Below are 12,602 nucleotides of genomic sequence, written 5' to 3' on the forward strand. Positions count from 1 at the left end.
TTATTAATTAAGGATACTTAAAATGGAAAGAAAATTTAGGACAGAAGGCATCAGAATCCTTTTTACAAAGATTAACTGACGGTAAAAACTTGAAGAAGCTCATATATGGTCAAGGTGAGGAGATACTGTTTCATATTACATGTGGGATGAGTAATATGAAAGGTAAACATGTGAAGGATTTAATGTCATATGAATGATATTTTGTCATGTGAGGGACATTTGTTCACCATGAGACAAATATGCCATCACCATGTTAAGGGCATGATGTAATGTGAAGGATATAATGTCATGTGGGGAATATGCTGTTGTCAGGTGGAGGATATGTTGTGTGAAGGGTGTGTTGCCATTGTGTGAAGCATATGTAATGTTGCCATGTGGAGGATGTGCGGTCATGTGAAGGATATGCTGTCATTGTGTGTCATGTTATGTGGAGGATATGCTGTCTTTTGGAGAATGTTGTGTGGAGGATATGCTGTCTTGTGGAGGGTGTATTGTCATTGTGTGAGGCTTACATGTCATGTGAGGGATATGTTGTCATGTGAAGGATGTGCTGTTATGTGAGGGATATGTTGTCATGTGAAGGATGTGCTGTTATGTGAGGGATATGTTATGTGAAGGATGTGCTGTTATGTGAGGGATATGTTATGTGAAGGATGTGCTGTTATGTGAGGGATATGTTGTCGTGTGAAGGATGTGCTGTTATATGAGGGATATGTTGTTATGTGAGGGATATGTTATGTGAAGGATGTGCTGTTATGTGAGGGATGTGCTGTTATGTGAGGGATATGTTGTCATGTGAAGGATGTGCTGTTATGTGAGGGATATATTGTCATATGAAGGGTATGCTGTTATGTGAGGGATATGTTATGTGAAGGATGTGCTGTTATGTGAGGGATATGTTATGTGAAGGATGTGCTGTTATGTGAGGGATGTTATGTGAAGGATGTGCTGTCATGTGAGGAATATGTTATGTGAAGGATGTGCTGTTATGTGAGGGATATGTTGTCATGTGAAGGATGTGCTGTTATGTGAGGGATATGTTATGTGAGGGATATGTTATGTGAAGGATGTGCTGTCATGTGAGGAATATGTTATGTGAAGGATGTGCTGTTATGTGAGGGATATGTTGTCATGTGAAGGATGTGCTGTTATGTGAGGGATATGTTGCTGTGTGAGGGATATGTTATGTGAAGGATGTGCTGTTATGTGAGGGATATGTTATGTGAAGGATGTGCTATTATGTGAGGGATATGTTATGTGAAGGATGTGCTGTTATGTGAGGGATATGTTATGTGAAGGATGTGCTGTTATGTTATGTGAAGGATATGTTATTTGAAGGCATGTGTTAGACATGAATGTGCTTACATTAAAACAGTTTTCATAAATCTGAGTTTGCTTTTAAATAATTGTGTTCACATGATAAAGATTCAATTGAAATAATAAATCAGACTAATCAGGTCTAATTATACTTGCTGTCGTTTCTATGCTAGATATCATTATTCATTGCCTTGTTTTCTGTTAACTGATGATGATGTATTGTTGCTATAGTTACTGAGACTGAAGACATGGATGATTCTGAATCACGCGATGTCGGTGGTCTGTTTACTATTGTCAAGGCAACCAGTAAATCTAGTCATCAATCTCTGAATGGTCTCGACTGCTCTAGATTTTCAATGAATTATGGGATGGATTGGGATATAAACGAGGTAAGTACTGTAAACTGTCTTATTTTTTGCAATAGACAAATTTTTACTTGTTAGTGAAAATCATAAATCTTAACACTTGCAATTGAATCATGAAATCATGACGCTGCAAAAATTAAACGATTTACAGCTTGTTAATTACTGTATCCCCAAATTAAATTCATCCACCTAGCTATTATTAAACAACGTTAAAGTGCGGTAGTCGTCGCGCCACGCATGCGTGAGATATATGGGTCTCATATAAGTAAAGACGGCGACTTTGACTGTTGCGCAGATCAACGAGTACAAACTAAGACATTACCAAGCTTTAATTAGGTATTTTTAGGTAATTGGAAGGTATCGAAGGAGTTACCGACGATAATTAGTGCAAGTTAGTTATGAGGTCGAACCTCATACTTGTGATTTCCATTAGAAGAGCGCATTGGATTATGGGAAAATCAACGTTTATCAAAACAAATGTCGCACATACACAGCACATTGACAACCTTCCTTTAATATATATAGGTGTGTTACAAGCATTGTTGCTTTCAAGAAGCCAGTAGATAACTATCAGATTTGGACATTAAAAAGACAACAGCCTACATGACAAGTCTGTTTGATATGGTTATCATGCAACGTATTAGAATGGCCTCCAAAAATCCATGCTTCCTTGCTGGATTCACCCTCAGAAAAAAAATGTAATTCCATGTGGAGATAAACTATATATTGTGTATGTATTTTATATATATTTTTTAGTTGAAAGAGAAAATAAAAGACTGTTTTGTTACTGGAAAGTGGGAAAATGACAAAGACGCTGAAAAAATGTTAGCACAAGATGGTGAGTTATTTTTGATTAACTCTGATTACCAATTATAACTCTGTAGTTACTTGTGTTGTATATGTATTTTCATTGATTATCTCTGTTTGCTCTAGATTATCATTTTTCACCCTAGGTTACTTATAGCTATAACTAGTTGCCCCAGGTTATCATTACATTGTTTTACCATTTGTATATCACAAGTTTCTTTAATAAGTAATCACTAGTTCTCCTAGGTTATCAATAGATGTATCAGGTTATTACAAGTAGCCCTAGGTGAACACTAATTACCCGAGGTTATCACTAGTAGTGATTATATGGTTATGACTTATTACCATGTTACCAATAGTTACCTCACAAATCAATAGTTGCCAAATTATCACTAGTTGCCCAAGATTATCATTAATTGCTCAGGCTATAATTAGTTGTTTTCGGTTGTCACCAATTGCATCCGGTTATCACTACTTTCTTATGTGTTGATAATTAATAATAATATTAATGCAATGACTGTAATCCCAAGTTTTTAGGTATATCATTTTTTATAAATTCGATGTTTAATGTATCCAGTTATGATTGTCTTTAATGGTGTTAAATTTTTGTTAGATGAAATATATGGGGATTTTGAGGATCTTGAGACAGGAGAAAAGCACCATGGCAACATACGTGATGATGATGATGATGAAGAAGACTCTGGAGAAGATGAAGTTGTGAAAAAAGATGAAAAACAGGAATTAACTGAAAAAGAAAAAAGGTTAGAAAAAAAAAGGAAATTGAAAGAAGCATTCAATACTGAGTATGATGATGAAGATGGTGGGACATCGTATTACGATGATTTGAAACAGCAACTGGACAATCAAGCACAGGTGGGTGTGACCTTTGACCCCCCTTTATAATTTCAATGTGTATACTACCACCAGTCAATGATTATTGAATATTATTCTTGATAATATTGTAAGAAACTAATTTTCAAGCATTTATGCGGTTGAGATGAAATTGTATAAGTTCGTAGCAGGGTTCTACATGTATGATGCAAGGACAATAATGTCTCGGTGACTTTTGTGAAAATTTGTCTACATTGTTTTTCTATTGCAGGCACAGAAACCTTTTTTAAGGGATCGACCACAAATTTATTATACTTATATGATTTTATTATAAATATATACATGTTACATTGTATATCACCATGTGTTAAATCTTTTATAGTATTAAATGTATCAAAAATTATGAACAAAAATTAAATTGCAGAATTGCAGCCCTTTCATATAATGAAAAAAAAATTTCTAAATAACCTTTAAGTGCTTATTTTTCAAATTGTTCTACATTCTCAGATTAATAAATCCGCTTTTGATGATATGGAAGATGATGTAAGAGTTTTATACGAGGGATATAGACCTGGAATGTACATCAGAGTAGAGGTAATTATATACATTTGTACATCATAGTAGAGTTATTTATACATCATAATAGAGAGCTATTAATATGATTATTTATCAGGGTGGATTTATTTATACATTCTTACACCTTAGTAGAAGTATTTATTCATTTGTATGCCTTAGTAGAGGTATTTATACATTTGTACACCTTAGAAAGAGGTATTTATACATTTGTACACCTTAGAAAGAGGTATTTATTAATTTTTACACCTTAGTAGAGGTATTTATATATTTGTATGTCTTGGTAGAGGTATTGATACATTTGTATGTCTTAATATCTTAGTAGAGGTATTGATATATTTGTATGTCTTAGTAGAGGCATTTATACATTTGTATGTCTTAGTAGAGGCATTTATACATTTGTATGTCTTAGTAGAGGTATTTATACTTTTGTACACCTTATTAGAGGTATTTATATATTTGCATGTCTTAGTAAAGGTATTTATATATTTGTATGTCTTAGTAGAGGTATTTATATATTTGTATGTCTTAGTAGAGATATTTATATATTTGTATGTCTTAGTAGAGGTATTTATACTTTTGTACACCTTATTAGAGGTATTTATATATTTGCATGTCTTAGTAAAGGTATTTATATATTTGTATGTCTTAGTAGAGGTATTTATATATTTGCATGTCTTAGTAAAGGTATTTATATATTTGTATGTCTTAGTAGAGATATTTATATATTTGTATGTCTTAGTAAAAGTATTTCTTAATTTTTACTCCTTATTAGAGGTATTTGCTTGTGTAATTTTATGAATTTTTTATTAATTTTGTTAAGTTGCATTTCTCTAAACTAGTTTAGTCATTATATTACATGCACGAAAAAGGCAAATTCCAGAATATTTATAATTGCTGATAAAATTGTATTTTATCTTTTCTTAGATTGCCAATATGCCATGTGAGTTTGTCACTAACTTTGATGAAACATATCCCATAATACTTGGTGGCCTCTTACCAGGTGAAGAAAATATTGGTTATGTCCAGGTATTTTTTTTATTCTTAAGTCATCTTATAATATACATACTAAAGGATTTTTCTAGAAATATAGTCAGGGTTTCACAATTCATATCATATCCTGACTGTGATCTGATGCTTGACCTTGAATTTTAAGATAAAATGTAGAGTTGTATAACATTATTATACATCTGTATGTTCCCAATGTGCATGAAGCATACATTTGTATCCACAAATAGTTGTGTATTGGTGATATTTACCAAACTGTTCAACCAACATGTGTTATACAAATCAAGTAGGATTATGGGTAATCACAGTCACTGACCGATGCTTTGAACATGCAAGACTACCTATATTGAACATTTGTACACACTGTCAGAATATAACAGTACATATGATTTACTAATCACAACTCTGAAAACAGTTTATGATTATGATTAAACAACAAAGGTGTATCCAATAAGCGGTTGACTTGTGATATCATATTTGGAAACGGCGCCCTCAGTGGCACATTTAGAATGAAAACAGATGGTTCCACTTAGATTTGCTGATTTGTTCAGAGTCTCAATTATTTTCTGAATTTTGATATACTGTTTTAATGTTGTAGAATTTCACTGATTTTATTCAAAAATCGATCACGAATCATAAGAATTGTGTTAAAACGAAATTATGGTGAAACGGAACAATATATTTACATTCAACATTGTACTGCAGGTGAGAATGAAAAAGCATCGCTGGTTTGATAGGATACTGAAGACGCGTGATCCTTTGATAATATCTCTCGGTTGGAGGAGATTTCAAACAATACTTATGTATTCTGTTCAAGATCATAATGGAAGACATCGTTTACTAAAGTATACTCCAGAACATATGCACTGTCATGCAACCATGTGGGGTAAGTTCACCAATCAGGGAACAGGATACAAAATAACATGCAACAGTGTCTATACTGACCAATTAGCGATCAATATACAAAATAACGTGCAACAGTAACTATACTGACCAATCAGGGACCAGGATACAAAATAACATCCAATAGTGTCTTTACTGAGCAATTGGGGATCAGTGCACAAAATAACATGCAACAGTGTCTATACTGACCAATTAGCGATCAATATACAAAATAACGTGCAACAGTAACTATACTGACCAATCAGGGACCAGGATACAAAATAACATCCAATAGTGTCTTTACTGAGCAATTGGGGATCAGTGCACAAAATAACATGCAACAGCATCTACACTGACCAATCAGGGACCAGGATACAATATAACTTGCAACAGTGGCTATACTGACCATTGGTTCATTCTGACCATGTGACTGGTGTTTGTTTTTAGGTCCTATTACACCACAGGGTACTGGATTACTAGGAATACAGTCAGTATCAGACACTACAGTAAGCACTACATTATTATCATTTAGCTATTAATGACAACATTTATACTTTTAGTCAGATAAAAATAAAAAATGTAATTGTGAATTTAGAAGAATAAAAACAGGATGTGTGATCTGAGTATAACATTAGACAGATGTTAATTTATTTACATTGCTGTAATTTTTACATTACATTTAATATTAAAAATCTCTCTCTTGTTGATTCATATAACATAAATATTCTCGTTGTCTTACAGTCTAGGTTTCGAATAGCTGCTACAGGTACTGTTTTAGATCTAGACAAATCTATTACGATTGTCAAAAAACTAAAATTGACAGGAACTCCATTTAAAATATACAAGAATACAGCGTTCATTAAGGTAATGTGTTTACTTTCAATTTTTATATTTTATCAGTACCCAAATAAAATTGACTTATTATACTTTGTTTTCATTTTATTTAGACTGAAATTAATAGATTATGAAATTCATAAATCTGATTATTTTTTTAGGTTGAAATCAGTGCAATTCATCAATTTTCTACTGACATCTCGGGAACTAATCATCACATTTCAATGATATTTGGAAATATCCAGATCTGATTAGTTTTTGGTTGAAATTTGTTCATAATAATCACCTGATTTGCATAATTAGCTAATTTTCAGCCTTTCTACTAATCTCAACCAAAACTTATCAAATATCAATGAATATTGGTACTTGCGTGATCTGGGGAATGTCTCATATATGTTTAGATTACGATTTAAGGTAGCAGGACTATTATTTGCATACTTGTTTTCATCTTCTAATTGGGACCAAACGACTACAAATAGACCCAGGAAAGTATATATTTTTGGAATCGCCAGACTTCAAGCTTTTCAAAAGTGTATTTGTCATGTCCGTGTCTGTGTTTTACGGTGCGTTCTTAATCAAAATGGAGAAATTACTTTTTTTGTAAAAAAAATAATTTTGCATTTATGCTGGTGATAAGAAGTTTTGTTTTCACTTTTCCTAGTTGTTCAATAGTCTGGTAAATTGAATGTGTCTGGTCAGTTTTATTCAAGTAACGCGTTTTGAAAAGTAGTGTCCTGAATTTTAATTTCTGTTTTAGTCGCATTGCCCCCAACTCAAACCACAACACATTGGTAAATAATTCATGAAATAGTATGTCTGGACACATTCAAGTTCCTCTCATTGTCACCTTAAAGCTGTGAAAATTTGGTGTTAATCCGACGACAATAAGTATACGTTATTTTTTGTTAAAGACCTTGTATTTTGAAAAAAATTAACTCCTAGAAAACGTCGATGAAGTCACAGCAAAGATTTTCAAGCTTGTTTATCTGCACAAGCGATTTTTTTTCCATCAAGGTCTGTTTTAACATGTGTAGGGGCATCCAAATGTGTAAGGCTATTGGAAACCAAAAAATAAAGGAATGGGATAGCTATAATTCGATAAAATCGGCAAATGAAAACACTAAAATCAATGATTTTTTTCAGTGGCTGTGTGACCTTGTGTCTGACACATTCATATGCAAATGACTAATCTGTGAAATAAACAGGGGCGGAGACAAACCACTCAAATGTTTGGAAACACTCAGATAGCTACTGATAACACATCCTAACATTGCTTTGTCTTGAGTTAATCTTTGAAACTTATAGGCACACAGATTAAACCTGTGTTGTTGATTTTAGAAAACACTACTGAAGCTGCCTTGCTTCCCTTCAGAAAATCTACATTTTAACCAACTTACATGACATTCTAGGTTACGTTGACTTTGTCAGATGAAAGTTTATAGTGCATTTCATCAATTAATAAATAAATGTGAAAATCGTAATTTTCAACACAAATAATAGTCTCGCTACCTTAATTCATGCATACTAATTACCTAATTTGAATAAATTAGTCAATTGATTTATAAAATATTTGATTGTATGAAAAGTTATTAGTTATTACTAAATATTGTTAACATGTTATTGTTTCTATAAGCCTTGCTTTTATATTGTTTGTTTGTTTGTTTTTTCTTACCTCAGGGTATGTTCAACTCTGCTTTGGAGGTTGCTAAGTTTGAGGGTGCTTCTATTCGCTCAGTGAGTGGGATTCGTGGTCAGATCAAGAAAGGTGTTCGATCACCAGAGGGCGCTTTCCGTGCTTCATTTGAAGATAAACTTCTGATGAGTGGTATGTTGTTTGAGAACCAAATTTAGAATTTGTGATATTGCTGATGTTTTATATTTAAGCTAAAAATGAAAATGTCAGTGTCATGCTCACGCCTGTCATTCAGATTAAAGAAGGCCAGGCAAACAGCATAATGCTTCCAGATAAAAATAGCAATTTATATTACTGTTCATTTTTTCATCAGTATTCTGTAGTTCACCATCTTGAGCAAAGGATTGTGGGTAAAGTGTGACATCATAGTTACTTGAAATATTGAGAAATACTTATGCGAAATAGTTAAAATTTCAGTGTGCATATTAATCATGTATATAATTATAATAATGGAAATTATAATGACACAAAAAGTAAAGATATTGCCAAAAAGGTAAATATTAAAGTAAACAAATAAATAAAAATCATTATTTTTTTTCATTGAAAATACTAAGACACATTTTTTCTTTTTTTGCAGTCAGAAGGTCATACATAAACCATATAAGCTACTCTCATTGATGAATTGAACATTTGGTAGAAAACTGTATAAAATGGAAAAATGAATATTTTCTGTTCTGTTGCCATGACCACCATTTTATGTATGGTTAGCACGGGTATGCTAACAGTTCTAAAATTTCAACCGATTTGAAGTCCTACTTTTGAAGTTATAGATGAATTTTCCCAATTTTTCACTACAATAGCTGTCATATTTACCCATAATCCTTTGTTGGAGAATCAAGATGGTGGATGAAAAGGAATACCTAGAGAATGAAAATGATATCAAGTAATTTGTAAATTACATTCTCCTTCATCTGGTAGCATGATGTTGTTTTCCCAGTCTTCTTCAAAGATTTTCCTGGCTATGAGTATATAACAAAGTATTTTTGCTGGTAATTTGGGATTCTATTTCATACTAGCTAGATCACTATGATCACTGAACTACTATCATGCAGTAATCTTGCTATAACTTTGCAATACATTTTATGACTTCCCTGGAGTTTAATTCAATCATGCTTGTCTATTCTCCCGTAGATATTGTGTTTGTCAGAACATGGTATCCTGTCACGATACCAACATTCTACAATCCTGTCACATCAATGCTATTACCAAAAGAATCTAAATCTAAGTGGACTGGAATGAAAACTGTTGGTCAGATACGAAAAGAGAAAAACTTGTCACTTCCTGTTGCCAAGGATTCAATGTACAAGGTGAGAAAATTTGTATACGTCATAAATTTGAATAAAATAAAATAAAAAAGAATTAATGTAGACTTGAATCGAATTATAGCAGAATAGAATTAGAATAGAAATTTTAATATATAATAGTAAATGATTAGATATTAGAAAATTAGATATGCATTATAATATCCTTTGATTTGACTAGACTAGACTAGACTAGACTAGACTAGACTAGACTAGAATAGAATAGAATAGAATAGAATAGAATAGAATAGAATAGAAAATAATTGTATACATATAGTATGTTATTCCTGACATCGATTACCCATATACAAAGTAATATTTCCAGAAAATTTTGAGAATGCCGAGGCGATTAGATGATGGTTAGATATTAGAAAATTAGATATGCATTATTATTTGAATAGAATAGAATAGAATGGAAGTGTATACGTATAGTACCTTATTCCTGACATTGATTACCTGTATACAAATTGCCCTCATGTTAATTCTCATTAATATTTCCAGAAAATTGTGAGAACGCCGAGGCGATTCAACCCACTACATATACCAAACCGTCTGCACAAACAACTGCCATTTAAGAGTAAACCTAAAATGATGGAAAAGAAAGAAAAGAAAGTAGCCAGTGTCTTGGATAAACACAGAGTGGTGATCAGAGAACCAGAAGAGAAAAGAGTGAGTATAACTTGTGTCTGTCTTTTATCATGTCATAAAAATAATGTGTCACTAGTGGGCACCAATAAGGTTTCTCATCTACTGTAAAATAATTTATTTTAGCTGGAATTAATTTTCGATGAAAAGACTTTTGGTGTTTTGTATGGAATTTATTTTCACTGATTTTTGACAAGTTGAATGTAAAATATAGGTAGAAAGGTATATTCGCTGGATTTTAACTTCACTGAATCATTCCTTCAGCGAAAATAGCAAAAATAAATTCCAAGCGAAAATAAAGTATTTTACAGTATGTCATTTTGAATGTTGTTGTATTGATAAAGTGTCTATTGTTGAAACCGAGCTTGAGATTCCCCATAGGTTTTACTTGTGAAATATAGTGCTTGGAGATATCACAGGAAAGACTTGCGAGTCAATCTGTATACTTTCAGTATGCTGTATTTGATTCATTAGATCTCACACTACAATAAAACTCTCTGTAGATGACAATTTAAAAATTGAAAAGCATGTAAGGCCAATGAATCCAGTACCCAAAATAAAAAAAAAGGATTAATTTTGTATTCACAATTAAATAGTGAACAGCTTTGTCACAGTTGTTGAAATAAAGCTGACTACACTGGTATTAGAATTATTGGAAAAGTTGACACAGCTGACTATTCACTCTAATAGATTTATTTAGTACTGTAAAATACTTAATTTTCGCTTGGAATTAATTTTCGCTAATTTCACTAAATGAATGATTCAGTGAAAATAAAATCCAGCGAATATACCCTTTTTCCTATATTTTACATTCAACTTGTCAGAAATCATTGAAAATAAATTCCATACTGAAAAACCAAAAAGCTCTTTCACTGAAAATTAATTTCAGCTAAAATAAATTATTTTACAGTACATCATTATAAAACCAGTTGGTTTTTGCTAATATACCAATCAAAGGTTTACTTATCCTGGTATTGTACTAAATAAAATGGTCTGAAATAAAAGCACACCAACCCTAGAAAAAATAGAGAGGATTACGTTTACCCCTTGCACCGTGATACAAATTTTAATTGTGTATGAAACCAATAAGATGCAAGCCAGACATACATTTGTACGGTATGTATGTATCGGGAGTGCGCCACTTATGGTAGAATAGGGAAATGTTTGTTTTCTGTGGCAGAAGATGTTTTATTTATCCAAATCCACCTTTATTGCATGTGTTCAAAAGCATTATCTAGTAAATGTAAAACAGTGAACATATTTTTGTTGTGGTATTGAATAATTGCAATGAAACTTGGTACATATACATGTATGCTCTAGGACTATGCACAGACCTGATTAGTTTTGGGTAAAAATTTGTGCATATTAATCACCAAATTTGCATAATTAGTAAATTTTTGTTTTTTTACATCAATATTTCAAGTACCAATTACTAGTATCCCATTTCAATGAAACTTAGTACATAAAGGCTCTAGAGCAATGCACAGACCTAATGAGTCATGGTTTAAATTATGTGCATATTAGTGACCTGATTTGCATAATAATGCAATAATATGCATAATAATCAGTTTAAAGCTTTTTCATTGTGTTAATGAAGCTTGGTACATATATACTCTAAGACAATCCGACAATCTAATTAGTTTTGGGTTTATATACATTCATTACTCTACCTAATTTGCATAATAATTTATTGCTCAGCTTCCCACCAATTTTTTTCCACCATTATAAAACTTGGTACATGTGTGCCCTGGAACAACACACAGGCCTAAACATATGCATAATACTGTGGAATACTTTATTTTCGCTGGAATTAATTTTCGCTGAAAAGGCTTTTTGGGCATTTTGTATGAATTTTATTTTCACTGATCTTTGATGAGTTTATTGTGAAATATAGGGAAAAAAGTATATTCGCTGGATTTTATTTTCACGGAATCATCCCTTCAGCGAAAATAGCGAAAATAAATTCCAAGCGAAAATAAAATATTCTACAGTAATTCATTTAGTTCATTGGGGGTAATCCACAGACATAATTAGTTTAATGTTGAAAAACATGGATATTGATTATTGTGGAATACTTTATTTTCGCTTAGAATTAATTTTCACTACCGGTATTTTCGTTGAAGGAATGATTCAGTGAAAATAAAAACCACTGAATATACATTTTTTCCCATGTTTTACATCCAACTCGTCAAAAATCATGAAAAATTAACTCCATACAAAACACCCAACAAAAACTCTATTCTATTTTACAATATTTAATTATCATTAGCCCATTTCTGATATCTAAAAAAATCCGATTTAAATCATCACAGAGGTGCTCTGGAATTAATTAGACTGAAAACAACA

At 32.1% G+C, this 12,602-nt stretch overlaps 1 protein-coding gene across 1 annotated transcript in view; it reads left to right on the top strand.

Annotated features, from left to right (window-relative positions):
- The window catches only part of LOC100377776 (ribosome biogenesis protein BMS1 homolog), a 28,916-nt gene that overhangs the window by 13,379 nt on the left and 2,935 nt on the right, over positions 1-12,602 (top strand). Inside the window, exons 12-23 of the mRNA XM_006816488.3 lie at positions 13-114; positions 1,549-1,706; positions 2,439-2,520; positions 3,103-3,362; positions 3,828-3,914; positions 4,821-4,922; positions 5,607-5,787; positions 6,231-6,289; positions 6,525-6,647; positions 8,295-8,442; positions 9,442-9,617; positions 10,113-10,280. Coding sequence (XP_006816551.1) covers positions 13-114; positions 1,549-1,706; positions 2,439-2,520; positions 3,103-3,362; positions 3,828-3,914; positions 4,821-4,922; positions 5,607-5,787; positions 6,231-6,289; positions 6,525-6,647; positions 8,295-8,442; positions 9,442-9,617; positions 10,113-10,280 — 1,646 coding nt within the window. The remainder of the gene's footprint in view (positions 1-12; positions 115-1,548; positions 1,707-2,438; positions 2,521-3,102; positions 3,363-3,827; positions 3,915-4,820; positions 4,923-5,606; positions 5,788-6,230; positions 6,290-6,524; positions 6,648-8,294; positions 8,443-9,441; positions 9,618-10,112; positions 10,281-12,602) is intronic.

Source organism: Saccoglossus kowalevskii, chromosome 15, assembly GCF_978046115.1.
Source record: "Saccoglossus kowalevskii chromosome 15, keSacKowa6.1, whole genome shotgun sequence".
NCBI lineage: Eukaryota > Metazoa > Hemichordata > Enteropneusta > Harrimaniidae > Saccoglossus > Saccoglossus kowalevskii.